The following is a 14,532-nucleotide window of genomic DNA, read 5'->3' as shown; positions in this document are numbered from 1 at the left end:
GGATGTTAAAACAATGAAGATGATGATGATGATGATGATGATATGTCTACATATATATATATATGTATGTATGTGTGTGTGTGTTTGTGCGTGTGTGTGTGTGTGTGTGTATGTCTGTATGTTTGCGTGTGTGTATGATTGGTCCTGGTTCTTTGTCAACAAACAAAAATCCCTCATATATGAATATAATGACGGTGTAGAATCTAGTTTAATGACAATTATACTAACAGCTGGTTGCTATGACTCAATGTTTTGTGTGAAAACAATAATTTCACATTCATCAGGCGGGAACGATTTAAGTCTGAGTCAAATTCTGCTAAATAATGACCATATTTTCATTTTTTACCGCCAAAAGTCTTTGTTTGTCAGACTATTGCTTTTGCAGTAGCAGTTTGTATTTATTTATTTATCTATGGTAGACATCAACTCAAGTTCCATAACACGTTCTTTTGACAAGTGGAGTATTTAGTTATGGCAGTGTAGTTTGTGTATACGATCATCATGAAATTTTATACATGCACACACACACACACACATGTATTATTATCATTCATCATGATTGTTTAACATCCGCTTTCCACGCTGGCATGGGTAGGACAGTTGTAACAGGAGACCAGTAAGCTGTAAGGTTGTGTTGAACTCCAACATCATCTTAGGCATGGTTTCTACAGCTGGATGCCTTTTCCTTGGCACCAACACTAGTGAGGTTGCCATGTAATTTGCAAAACAGGGAAAATAAATAAATAAATAAATAAAAGAGGAAGATGAGATGGAAAGGAAAGAAAAAGCTCTCCCAACTAAGAAGTATTTGTGATGAAGGAAAGGTAAAGGTGAGTGGCTTCTGCCAGATATTGAAAGGTTATTGTTGATGTTATGAAAATTTAGAAATATTGATAATAGGAAATAATTCTTTTTAGGAATGGTGAATCTCAAAGCAGATAAAGCTATAAATAATACTGTGTAAATAAATACGAGGTTAAAACTGTTTCTATCCAAAGGTTTTTAACCTAATATTTACTCACCTCTATTCATCTTCTCCTTGGACCTTGAGAGTCTATTCTGAATCTTCATCACCACTATTTATCTGTTTCCAGCCCTATCTTATTCTCTCTTCTCTGTGAGTTACCATGGGGGCTCCTTTATAGCAAGAAACCTGTTCTGGCTTGGTTTTTCATAAATTTAGCACCACACCTCTTAGCATAAAGCCATCTTTGTCTATTGGAGACAAACTAAGTTGAACGAGATCTCAGCCATGCAAGCTGCTCAGTGACCTTGTTAGTGCAGTTGCCATGAAGAAGAGCACCCAGTACACATTGTAAAGTGGTTAGTGTTAAAAAGGAGGGCATCAAGCAATAGGAACCAAACCAAAGCAGACACTGAAATATGATCTAGTCCTCAGGCCAGTGCTGTTTTCAGGTATGGGTCACACTGGGCCGTTGCTCAGGGCCCCACAGGTCTGGGGCACATTTTAAATTATGTCTGCTGTGGATTAATGTCAAGAAATAAATACTCATGAGCCCAGTGCACTGATTTGCCCTTTAATACCCTGTAAGGCTGTTAAGATGGCCCTGCATCAGACCTGTTGGATCCTATCAAACCAAACAACACATGCTAGCATGGAAGATGGATATTAAAAGATGATGATGATGTGAGAGTTTGTGTTAGGAAGAGGATCTGGCCATAGAAAGATCCACCTCAACCAATTCCTTCTGACCCATGCAAGCATAGAAAAGTGGATGTTAAAATAATCCTTTCTGTACAAGGCCTAAAATTTTTGGGGAAGGGAGTCAATTACATTAATCCCAGTACTTAACTGGTACTCATTTCATTGACCCCCAAAAGGATGAAAGGCAAAGTCGAGTCTTCAGTGGACATTGAAATAATGGCTATGAAAAGATTTCAGAGAGTTTCCTTCAAACAAAATCGCAATCAAGGTATTGGTTGACCCAAGGCTATAGCATAGACTCATGCCAAATGTGCTCTACTGTGGGACTGAACCCAAAGTCACATGGTTGCAAATGTCTTCATCATCATTGTTTAACGTCCACTTTCCATGCTGGCATGGGTTGGACGGTTTGACAGAAGCTGGCCAAGTAGAAGCCTGCATCATACTTCTGTGTCTGTTTTGGCAGTTTTCATGGCTGGATGCCCCTCCTAACACCAATCCCCTTGCAAAGTGGACTGAGTGCTTCTTACATGGCATCAGCACAGGTGTGGCCAGTTTTTGGCATGGCTTTTACAGTTGGATGCCCTTCCAAATGCCAACAAGTGTACAATATGGACTGGATCATCGTCATTATATATATGTTGATAGATATATAATATATATTTACATCTGTCCATAATGCCAGGGGCTGGTGAAGGAGAATCTATCTGTGAATAGTGTAGACTACAGAGGATCCATTTGCTGTGTCTTGCTTCGGATTTGAAACCTCTCTTGTGCTGGTGCTACGATAAAAATGTACCCACTCCATTCTGTAAAGCGATTGGTATCAGGAAGGGCAGATTTACATCTGTCCATAATGCCAGGGGCTGGTGAAGGAGAATCTATCTGTGAATAGTATAGACTAAAGAGGATCCATTTGCTGTGTCTTGCTTCGAATTTGAAACCTCTCTTGTGCTGGTGCTACGATAAAAATGTACCCACTCCATTCTGTAAAGCGATTGGTATCAGGAAGGGCAGCTACCTGTAGAAACCATGCGAAAAATTAAACCTGTGGGCAAAATGGTGTCCTTCGACTAATCTATAAAGTGAGTGGTTGCAAATATGAAGTAACTTGCACTCCCACGATGGCTTAGACGGTTTATGTGAGCCTAGAGAGTGGATGTAAAATGACGAAGACGATGTGGGCGTTGACTTGTCCCTCGTTTTACACAACTGATCCAACAATGAACCGTGCAAATCGAGAACGTTTAAAATCAGGGTCATGCGTTATTATTATTGTTAAATTTATTTACGAAATGAGTCAATAAATTCGATTACCAATTGCAAATATCTATATAGAGGGATCGATCGTAAGTAAAACTTGATGTAAAAAAATCTACAAAACCCAGATTGATAGATAGAGGTATCGATCGTAATGTAAAACCTAGATGTAAAAAGAATCGACTGAAATCGACTCCGACGAAGACACAAGGAAGACACAAAGACATGTTTTGTGTCTTTTAAACAAACAACAAGAAAAAACCGGGTGTGTTTGGGGGGGGGGGGGAGAATCATTAATCTCGCTTGGACGAGAGTTTGAAACGTTAAGAAAACGAGATGTAAAGAAGGGGAGGAATATGATAGAGAGAAAGAGAGAGACGGAGGGAGGGAGAGAGTGATAGTCAGAGAGAAATGAAACGATAATTAGATATATAGATTGAAAGAAAGGAGGGTGTAAGTCTGGTTCTGTAGATATAAAGAGGTGGTGGGAGGTAGAGAGGAAGAGCGTGTAGATGGGAAGTGAGAGGTTTCTGGGTGGAGGGTGTGACTCTGTGTGTATATGATATGATGTGTATATATATATATAACGCGTGTATAGTGGAGATGGTGTGTAAAGGTCTGTGAATGTCATCAACATGTGTGGTAAGACGGACAGAACTGATTCTGTTGTATATTGCTAAGTTGCAAAAATATTGGAAACTGGAGGGAAGCGGATCTCCAAGTTCACAGATGTGACAGGAAGATCACAGAATTTATTATTGTTATTTACAGACACCACCACGGCCAGAGAAGGCAGAAGAAACTATTTCTCACGAAGAAGGTAACATATACATAGATATATATATAAATACACATACATACAGAAAACAGATATGTACATACATACAGGAAGAAATACACACACACACACACATATATATATATAAAGGTTACAAACCTCATTAAGGGATGGCAAAATCCTGTGAAAGTACTGGTTTTATATATATATATATACACACATAATATGCTTACATGCACGTACACATATTACAATATACACATATACATTCACAAATATACTTATATTTATATACACATTGTTGTTGTGTGTTGTTGCTCAGCACTGCAATATTTATACTCTGTTTTATGTATTGAGTACTTTCCCTCTTGTTTGTAAACTCTCTCCTACACATCTATCTATCTATCTATCTCCCCCATCACACACGAGGCGGGTATTGAAAAGTTCTTGGCTTTGGGTAAAAGAAAACACAGGAGGATCAGTTAATTACGGTTTTATTTCAAGATATTCTCCTCCCAGATTCACACACTTTCGGCATATTTTCGAAGCCCTGTAAAATAACTCGGAAGGTTGGAATTCCAACCACGCCTTTTGTGATGCCCTTAAAGCCAGGAACTTTTCAGCCCCACCTCGGACCCCCATCTAATAACGTACACCTTATGAATACAGTAAAATCTTGTCATTATTGTTTAAAGTACATGGGTCAATGCACGAATAATTACTTTATATATCTGACCCATGCAAGCATGAGGAAGTGGACGTCAAAACGATGGTGTGTGTGTGTATATATATATATATATATATAAGGTCACTATATATATGTATGTATATATGTAAGCTCACTATATATATATATATATATATATGTATATATAAGCTCACTATATGTGTGTGTATATATATATAAAACTATATATATACATATCAAAAGGATGTTATATATATAAGCTCATATATATCAAAAGGATGTTATATATATATATATACACATATATAAAACAGCTGGTGTCTTTATATTGTTGTTGTGACATTGACATGGTCGATAAGGTGGAGAGCCTCACAGAGTATTGAATGCGAGTTCGTATCTCCTGTCAACCGTTGTTTTGTGGACTCGTTGCAGCGGAGGTTTGGAAGGGCAAACTATTCCACACCTCCGCCCTTATTACCCGTGGGCACACACACTTTCTACCTAATCAATTGCTGCCCATCTAATGGCTTGAGGTTGTTCCTGTTTAGTCTCCAATCGGCGTTGCTCAAGTCTTACCGGCCATGACCAACCTGTCCTTTTGTTTGTTGAGAAACTGTACTTATCTTCAGGTGTGACAATTGGCGGGAATGTTTGACTATTATATCTAACAAGTCGAGCAAGCAGTCACGTCATAGTTTTTTTCCGCTTGACTCGTCCCTTGATTCCCATTCGGGTTTACCGCCGCCTTATATATTTCGTCAACAACCTCGAGAAAGTAATGGTTGTTGCCACGTCACATTTCCCCATTACTCAAGAAATAAATCTTCAAATTCCCTCGTACAATTTTCGTGGCCAACCAAAGCCTTTTTGGTCCTTCTGACCTTGATAACCTTTATTCATTTAGTCATAAGCGTGGCTTTGTGGGTTAAGAAACTCGCTTTTCACCACGTAGTCTTGAGTTCAATCCCACTGCGTGGCACTTTAGGCAAGTGTATTCTACTATAGTCTCAGGTCGACCAATGCCTTATAGGTGAATTTTGTATACAGAACCTGGCTCGATATATATATATATATAAATATAGCAATGTTTCGGTATGAGTGGATGACGTCATCCACTCTCTTTTTCAGCCTGTCCTCTTTACCTGAAACGTTATGTCTACAAATGCCCAAAGATTGCCGTGTATGTGTGTGTGTGTGTTTGTCCCATAACCACCGCTGGACAACCGGTGTTGGTTTGTTTATGTCTATGTAACTTGGTGGTTCGGCAAAAGAGACCAATAGAATGAGTATCGGTCTTAAAAGTACTGGAGAGTCAGTGCCCTCAACATGGCTACTGTCCAATGACTAAAACAAATATAAGATAAAAAATAAATTATATATTCTGGGTTTTATTCATTATTATCATCGTTTAACGTCCGTTTTTTCATGCTGGCATGGGTTGAATGGTTTTGATGGGAGCTGTCCAGATTCCCATTGTCTGTCTCTCCTGCTGGGATGCCCTTCCTAACACCAACCACTTTACAGAGTGAGCTGGTTGCTATTTAAGTGGCACGAGTGTATATTACGTGGCACCAGCACCTGTAAGAGAAAGACAAGCCTGGAACGTATGGAGGACGGCGATTTTACTTAGCTCGACTCGTCTTCTCAAGTACAGCAGATCGCCACAACTCCCAGTGATGCCCAGCATTCACAGATCCTTTCTCACCAGTTCGCCCCGCGTCTTCCAGGGTTTACCCCTTTCACAGGTTCCTTCTGCAATTAGAGCTCAGCACCTCTTTCTACATCTGTCCTCATCCATACACATCACTTGACCAAGCCAGTGCAGTCTTCTCCCTCGCACACAACATCTGATGCCTCTTATACCCAGTTTTCCTCTTCAATCATTTACACTCTGTCATGCATGCACACTGACATTACCCATCCAGCAGAGCACACTAGCTTCATTTCTTTCAAGCCTTCACAAGTCCTCTGCAGTCACAGCCCATGTTTCACTTCCATGTAGCATAGCTGTACGTACACATGCATCATACGATCTGCCTTTCACTCTGAGGGAGAGGCCCCTACTTACCTACAAAGGCTGAAGCTTTCTGAACTTTGCCCAGCCCGTTCTTATTCTAGCAACTACACTTTCTGTACTTCCTCCTCCCCTACTAAATTGGTTGCCTAGATACCAGAAGCTCTACTTCTAATGGTCCCCCTGAGTATTTGAGGAAATCTATCGTCTGCATATTTTTAGTGCTTATTGTAGCCACACATTTGTCGCACACGAAGACTATTTTCTCTGTTAGCCTTCCTCTCATACCATTACACTTCTTGTGTGTCCAAAACTGGCATCGTTAAAAATGTAATTTTCAAAAGTAAATAGATACAGGCGCAGGAGTGGCTGTGTGGTAAGAAGCTTGCTTCCCAACCACATGGTTCCAGGTTCAATACTACTGCATGGCACCTTGGGCAAGTGTCTTCTACTATAGCCTCGGGCCAACCAAAGCCTTGTGAGTGGATTTAGTAGATGGAAACTGAAAGAAGCCCATCATGTATATATATATATATGATGTATGTGTGTATGTTTGTCTTCCCAACATCACTTGACAACCAATGCTGCTGTGTTTATGCCCCCATAACTTAGTGGTTCAGCAAAAGACACCGATAAAATAAGTACTAGGGTTACAAAGAATAAGTTTTGAGATCGATTTGTCCAACTAAAGGCAGTGCTCCAGCATGGCCGCAGTCAAATGACTGAAACAAGTAAAAGATATGAATTCTTTGCAATTTTTTGCACCAGGCCAGCAGCTTTGAGGGGAGAGGGAAGCTGATTACATTGACCCCAGTGTTTGGTACTTTATTCAAGTCCTTTCTACTGTCAGCACAAGGCCTGAAATTTTGTGGGCAGTAGGGGTGGGGTGGGGGCTAGTTGATTACATTGACTCCAGTATATGACTAGTACTTATGTTGTTGACCCCCCCGAAAGGGTGAAGGGCAAACTTGACCATTGTGCAGTTTGAATTCAGAATGCAAAGAGCTGGAAGAAATACCACTGTAGCAAGTCATAAAAGGCAACAATATGACGTAATGGTCGTTTGCCCGAACAAGCATAATTGTTGGTACTCCCATTGGTTAAAATTACTGCCCATATACGAATTGTAAACTTTTGTCAAAAAAATCTTTCATGAAATATGGTTCTTAGAATCTGGATATGAGCAGTTATAAAAACCCTGATTTTTGGGAAATTACTCAGTGATCGTTAGATGTACTAAACTCCACGACACTCACTCCTTGAGATATTGGCTATTTTTTATGCCATGTCTATGATAAAAATCCAACAAGACTTATTTGAATTGTTGTGAACTCTAGTAATTAGTATGAAGGATTAGTTAGTGTGAATTTTAAGTTGTAATTCTCTATGACAAAATGACTTTGCTTTCCAATTGCTAAATGTACAAAAATAAACTAATGTAGTAATTATTTTCTCTTTCTTCATGTTCTTCAACTTGTTAATATTTATTTCTGCAATTATAAAACTCTGTATTTTTTATAGCGGTTAAAAGAACATGTATGTATTTATCTTCAACATACATGCATGCATAAAATATATTTCTCACTATGGTGTTTATGTAGCTGGAGTTAGGATTTATGTATAATGATAACACTTATAAATAAGTTATAAGTGACGGGTTTATCAATATATATTCCTACTTCAAAAGTAAGATATATTTATTATCTCTTTCCAAATAGGAAACATATAAAAGTAGTGTTGCACAAACAGTAACCAAACCGGCTATAAAAAGTGGTGACCTCTGGACGTGATCTTGTAGATAAACCACCACATCATAAAAAATAGCCAATGTTTCAAGGATGAGTGTCATGGAGTTTAGTAACATCCAACGATCACTGAGTAATTTCCAAAAAATCAGTGTTTTTATAACTGCTCATATCTGAATTCTTTGACAAAAGTTTAGAATTCGTATAGGGGCAATAATTTTAACCAATGGGATTACCAACAATTATGCTTGTTCGGGCACACACACACACACAGTGGCACTCAGTCGGTTACGACGATGAGGGTCCCAGCTGATCCGATCAATGGAACAGCTTGCTCTCATGAAATTAATGTGCAAGTGGCTGAGCAATCCGTAGACATGTGTACCCTTAATGTAGTTCTTAGGGAGATTCAGCGTGACACAGTGTGACAAGGATAAGCATATTAAAAAGGGTCTATGGGAGAACTCATTTAAATAAGAGTTATATAAAGCAGGTGTAAATTAGGCTATCACTGTTTTGGGTAACTTCGCCCTTTGCTATTTTGATTATTCTGTTAAGTGTAATGTTTATTTATTCAAATTGTTTTGAATTAATCCTGTATTATTTCGTAGCTTTGAGATTTTGATGATGTGATTGTAAATTTTTAGAATGACATTGTAGGGTATGTGTGAGAGGCTGGATCTTGCCAGTTTGAGCTCAAAGACTAGTAGAAAATGTGGGCTACATATGGATCGTTTCAATGATAACTGGTTAATTTGCATATTTATGCATTTGAAAGCTCATTAATTAATTAATATAAAAATGTATATTTTATGCAAAACACAGTGTGACTCATGAAGACTGAAATAATTTTATTACAAAGCCTTACTGTGAGAGGAATTTAAGAATGTAAACACACTTCTACATTTTTGATTTTTTTTTTTAATCTTATTTCAGTCATTAGACTGCGGTCATGCTGGGGCACCACTTTGAAGAAGTTTAGTTGAATAAATCATTGCCAGTAATTATTTTTTAAAACCTGGTGCTTATTCTGTTGGTCTCTTTTACCAAACTGCTAAGCCATGGGGACATAAACACACCAACACCGGTTGTCAAGCAGTTGTGGGGGATAAATACACACATGCACGCCATAATAGATCGTTAGCCACTACACACATTTTTTTCTCTCCTTGTTTTTTGTGTGTCCCTTTCTGTAGAAGAGCGTAGGCTCGAAACGTAAAAGACTTTTTCTATTCCTGAGCATTATACTAATACATCTGTTTGTTTTGTACACCACCTGTCTTCGTCTTTTTTTTTGTAAACTCTCTCTCTCTCTCTATATATATATATATATACATATACACACATGAGTAAGCACATAAATGCAAAACAAGGTGGGGAAAAAATGGTACTCGAATACTGAAGGTAGAGTAATATGCTTTTTTTATTAAAGCTGCAAAAATATCCCCCAAAAAAAACTGCTACTCAGAGTTTCATGTTCCCATTTGTTGGGCAGGTGTGATTCAGAATTCTGTATCGCACCTGCCTGATGAATGGGGACATGAAACTCTGAGTAGAAGTTTTTTTGTGATGTTTCTTCAGCTTTTATAAAGGCTTCTTGGTACCCTGGCTGTGTGGTTCAGGTGTTTCTTTCCCAACCATTTGGCTTCGGGTTCAGTTCCACTGCATGACACCTTGGGCAGGAGGAGTCTTCTATTAAGTGGATTTGGTACATGGAAACTGAAAGAAGCCTGATTTTAGCCAGAGGCCGAGGCCATGTTGGGGCACACACACACATGTAGGAATGAAGATGTGTGGCCTGGTGGTTAAAATGTTGCACTCACAATTGCAAGGTTGTGGTTTTGCTTTCTGGACTGGGCTGTGCATTGTGTTCTTGAGTGGAATGCACTATTTCATGTTCCCTTGCAACCAAAAGGACAGTTTACCATTTTATAATTGCTTAAGGCTTCACGACCTGACACTTTTAAGTTGAGATCTTGCTACATGTCTGATGAGTGTAACAGTAAACCCCTTCAGTATATTCTTCCCCCTAAAAATCCGATTGCTGTTTGACCCCTTTTGTTACTGTGTGTCTGTTGAAATACAATTTTTCTATCAATTAATTTTGAAAGTAATAAAGATTATAGTAATATAACTTCATCATAATTAAGTTATTTTGAAACCTAAATTAACACGAGATTTTAATTGGATGTTTTAATTACAATCACCTGAAAACAGGAAGTGTGTACCATAAAGCTAAGTGTGCTCTTGGCCAGTTTGATATCAAAACAGTTAATCCTTCTCTTACCATATTTCTCTTAAATAAACTGCTTTTATTTTGATGTTGGTAAAATAACTTTGCTGTTCTTAAGCTGGTATTTGGAATATACCTTAAGATGCGCTTTTGGAGGAAGCTCTTAATTTAGATGCCTCTAAAACAGGAAGTTTGTTCTATTGGACCAAAGGATCAGTATTACAAGGGTTACAATACTAGGATCACTAGAGGACATTCACAACTCATCTGAATTCTTCATGTATCCTCTAATATTTTCACCGAACCACATATCATCATAATCCAAATGCCCCAGCTCCTAGGTTGTTTGCTTAGTTTTTCCCTCCCCAGGCCAGGCCATGCTGGAGTACCACCAAGTATGACCAACTTTGTCAGATTCATCTTTTAGTTTTATCATTATTTGAATTATCTTTTTTTGATAAAAACTTCTTTCTCTTCTCCATCTCTGGTTTGCAGTTAGATTGTTGATACACCTTTTGTTTACTCTTTTTACTCTTTTAATTGTTTCAGTCATTTGACTGTGGCCATGCTGGAGCACTGCCTTTAGTCGAGCAAATCGACCCCGGGACTTATTCTTTGTAAGCCCAGTAATTATTCTATCGGTCTCTTTTGCCGAACCGTTAAGTGATGGGGACGTAAACACACCACCATTGGTTGTCAAGCAATGCTAGGGGGGACAAACACAGACACACAAACATATATATATACATATATACGACAGGCTTCTTTCAGTTTCCGTCTACCAAATCCACTCACAAGGCATTGGTCGGCCCGGGGCTATAGCAGAAGACACTTGCCCAAGATGCTACGCAGTGGGACTGAACCCGGAATCATGTGGTTGGGAAGCAAGCTACTTACCACACAGCCACTCCTGTGCCTGTTTGGAAAATTACTATTCTTAAATCTCACAACGAGAGATATTCAGCAACAGTACTTTGGAGTAAAGATTGTTTGCCAACATAACATGGCCGTCCTGGTTTAGGACGAATGTTGCTGTAATTTAGTCCCAGGAAATTCCCTTGTTCAAAAATATAACGACAAAGATTATGTCATATAACCAGCTGGAGACGATGTCTCCTGAGGCTAAATTACAGCAACATTCGTCCTAAACCAGGAATGCCATGTTACGTTGGCAAACTATCTTTACTCCATCTTTTGTTTGTTTCAGTCATTGGACCATGGCCAGCTGGGGCCCCACTTTGAAGAGTCTTAGTTGAACAAATCGACCGTGTGCTTATTTCTTTGAAGTTCGGTACTTATTCTATCGATCTCTTTTGCCAAATTGCTAAGTTACAGATATTTAAGCAAACCAACAATGACATTTGCTGAAGACGTTCTAACAGTTAACTTCACTCAACCACAAGACCGAAAGGGGTTACCATCTCATTTACTGACCCTAAACCACTTGCACACACACACCATAGAATATGCTTTGAGAGAATCACTTATCAATTTCTTTGTTTCTTTCAGTTGCTGTATCTCCAAGACTGTGGAATTCTTCCTGATTATTTTACCTTGCTGCCATCATCATGGTTGTATTATATGCTGTATTTCTGGTTCTGGCCTGTTTGGCCAGTCTTTTACAAATAATGGTCTACCGTTTCAAGAAGGACGTTTTATTGGGCAACAATCCACAATTTTTGAAGTTCCAACGAGGTTACTTCTCTGCATATCTTCCAGCAATGTTTGCAGACTGGCTTCAAGGTCCTTATCTCTATAAACTTTACAACTATTATGGATTCCAAGAGGAACAAATTGCTGTGCTCTATGTCTTTGGTTTTGCATCGACCGTTCTTCTTGGAACTTGGATTCCCCTTGCTGCTGATCAGTTTGGTCGCAAAAAAATGTGCATTCTCTTTACAATTCTTTACTCCATATCGTGTTTGCTGAAATTATCTCGAAACTATGCTGTGTTGCTGCTGGGCCGCTTGGTTGGTGGTGTTGCAACGTCAGTTTTGTTCTCTGCATTTGAGGCATGGTACATCCACGAACACACGGAAACCCATGACTTCCCCAAAGAGTGGATTGCTGTTACTTTCACAAAAGCATCGTTTTGGAATGGAGTGTTAGCTATTTTAGCTGGTTTAACTGCAAATATTTTCTCTGAATGGTTTGGCCTTGGACCAGTAGCTCCTTATATATTGGCCATTCCCTTTCTTATTTTTGCTGGAGTCATGATGTCCACTCATTGGAATGAAAATTATAGTGGCCATAAAGTTAATTTCCAGAAACTTTGTTTTGAGGGTCTGAAGAAAACTTTGACCCACGAGAAGGTTTTCCTCATTGGTGCCATTGAATCATCTTACGAAAGTGTTATCTACATTATCATCTTTCTTTGGACTCCAATTTTGGACAGAGAGAAATTCTCTCTCGGCATCGTCTTCTCCAGCTTTATGATAAGCATCCTGATAGGGTCAGGCCTCTACCAGATTGCCTCCTCAAAGAATGTCCCAATCACTAACTTACTTCTTAGTTCGGTCATTATAGCATTATTTGCCAACATTTTATGTGTGATATCCACCAACCCCACCCATCCCAACACTGCTTTATCTTTCACGTCCTTCCTCATATTTGAAGTAGGGGTGGGGTTATACTTCCCTGCTATGGGTTTTCTCCGCAATAACATCATCCCAGAAACCCACAGAACTAATATCATGAACTGGTTCCGTATTCCTCTCAATCTAATTTCTTGTATTGTTTTACTTTTGCTGCACGAAGACGTCTTCCAACATGGTAACAGAATGATCTTTGTGGTGTGCGTTGGTCTTCAGGCTCTGGCGCTGGTGTGTAGCGTACGGTTTGTGAAAATTGCTAAAGAAGATGACATGCGGCAAGAGACATTATTACTGGCAGAGACCGAACACATCCATAATATATTTTAAGCATTATAGCCATCCTGCTTTGTATCTTAATTATTTTTACTCGTTATTTCTTATGGCTTTAGCCGACTCCACTCATTAAATATCAACTTTAAAGGAAGCGCCTCTTCTTTCAAAAACATTAACCAAGCGTCATCATCATCATCATCTTCCAGAACTCTCAACAATAGTTTAGTAATATCGGTAATATTTATATAACGGACAGCTGAAAATATTTTCTCATAAACAACATTGTTGTAATCACACAAAGGAGTGTATATAAGTTATATATTTATTTATTTATCCATTTTTTTTTTCGTTTTATTTTCTATCATTGCCTTCTTTCAAGTCACTGTTATATTTTCTCAGAAATTGCAATATTTATTTTTCCATCAAATAAAAAGTAACAAAACAACCCCCTAATCTCTAGGATTATTTTTGGTGAAATTGTTTCAGCGTGTGTTAATGGTTTTGGAATCAAACACCGAGTAGGGTTGAATATTTATAAAACAGTCGAAAAAAAACCAAAACAAAAAGAAAACACTACCTCGGCCAGTGTTTACTCCGATTTAGATCTAACAAGTCAGCTAAACCGACATTTTTATCAATCTGTTAAAAGCTTGCTCCAGTTGTCTCCCTTGGTTAGTGATGCACTTTTTTGCTTCCCCACCGACCACAGCCTTTATATTATCCAGTCCATCCTCCGTTTCCTAGGAAACGTTTTATGAAATAGATATGAATATCAAGAAATAGATGTAACTTTAAACTTACGCCAACCTGGTTTGAGTTGGGTTGACAGCTCAGAGTAAAATAGACGTTAGTGTGGGTAGACGATGAGGCAGATAGGCCAGGCCTAGTAAAATCAAGCCCCAGGGTCAGAAATAAGTATTTAGAACCCCCCCGCCACACAGAGTTTCTGTATCATTTGTCAATCTGGTCTGAAATGATATACAGTACAGGGGTGGGCCAAAAGTAGGTACACAAATGTTTAATATGAGTGAAATGGCCCTAAAAAAAAAAATGAAAAGAACGTTTCACTTGTATTAAGACAAGACATGAGGCCTTCCAGCCATGACCATTCAGTCTTAATATATCTATCAGGAAGTGTATTGTTGAGCATCTATAAACAGGTTCATCTATTTCCAGCCACCCTAACAGGGGTTTCCTGTCTTTCACATGTAACCTAGTTGTAAGGATAATAAATACATGGAACTACTGTGGTTGTCCAAGTGTCCCTGAAGCTTCTGCCAT

General features: G+C 38.7%; 1 protein-coding gene across 2 annotated transcripts; it reads left to right on the top strand.

Moving 5' to 3' along the window:
- The first annotated feature begins 3,428 nt into the window (after positions 1-3,428).
- Positions 3,429-13,817, top strand: LOC115220362 (molybdate-anion transporter). 2 transcript variants are annotated; one of them, XM_036510006.1, is made up of 3 exons: positions 3,429-3,746; positions 9,088-9,151; positions 11,894-13,817. In XM_036510006.1, exon 3 carries the CDS (start codon positions 11,953-11,955, stop codon positions 13,303-13,305), a length of 1,353 nt encoding a protein of 450 aa, XP_036365899.1. In that variant the 5' UTR covers positions 3,429-3,746; positions 9,088-9,151; positions 11,894-11,952; the 3' UTR covers positions 13,306-13,817. The 2 variants fall into 2 exon arrangements, with proteins under 2 accessions (XP_036365899.1, XP_029646332.1); XM_029790472.2 differs by lacking the exon at positions 9,088-9,151.
- The last annotated feature ends 715 nt before the right edge of the window (positions 13,818-14,532 follow it).

This window comes from Octopus sinensis, linkage group LG16 (assembly GCF_006345805.1).
Source record: "Octopus sinensis linkage group LG16, ASM634580v1, whole genome shotgun sequence".
Taxonomy (NCBI): Eukaryota; Metazoa; Mollusca; class Cephalopoda; order Octopoda; family Octopodidae; genus Octopus; species Octopus sinensis.
The sequence above is the reverse complement of the archived record's forward strand: the minus strand, read 5'-3'. Positions and strand labels throughout refer to the sequence as shown.

Excerpts from the sequence above, each read along its gene's own strand:
- LOC115220362 (XM_029790472.2), top strand. The coding sequence starts at position 11,953 with ATGGTTGTATTATATGCTGTATTTCTGGTTCTGGCCTGTTTGGCCAGT.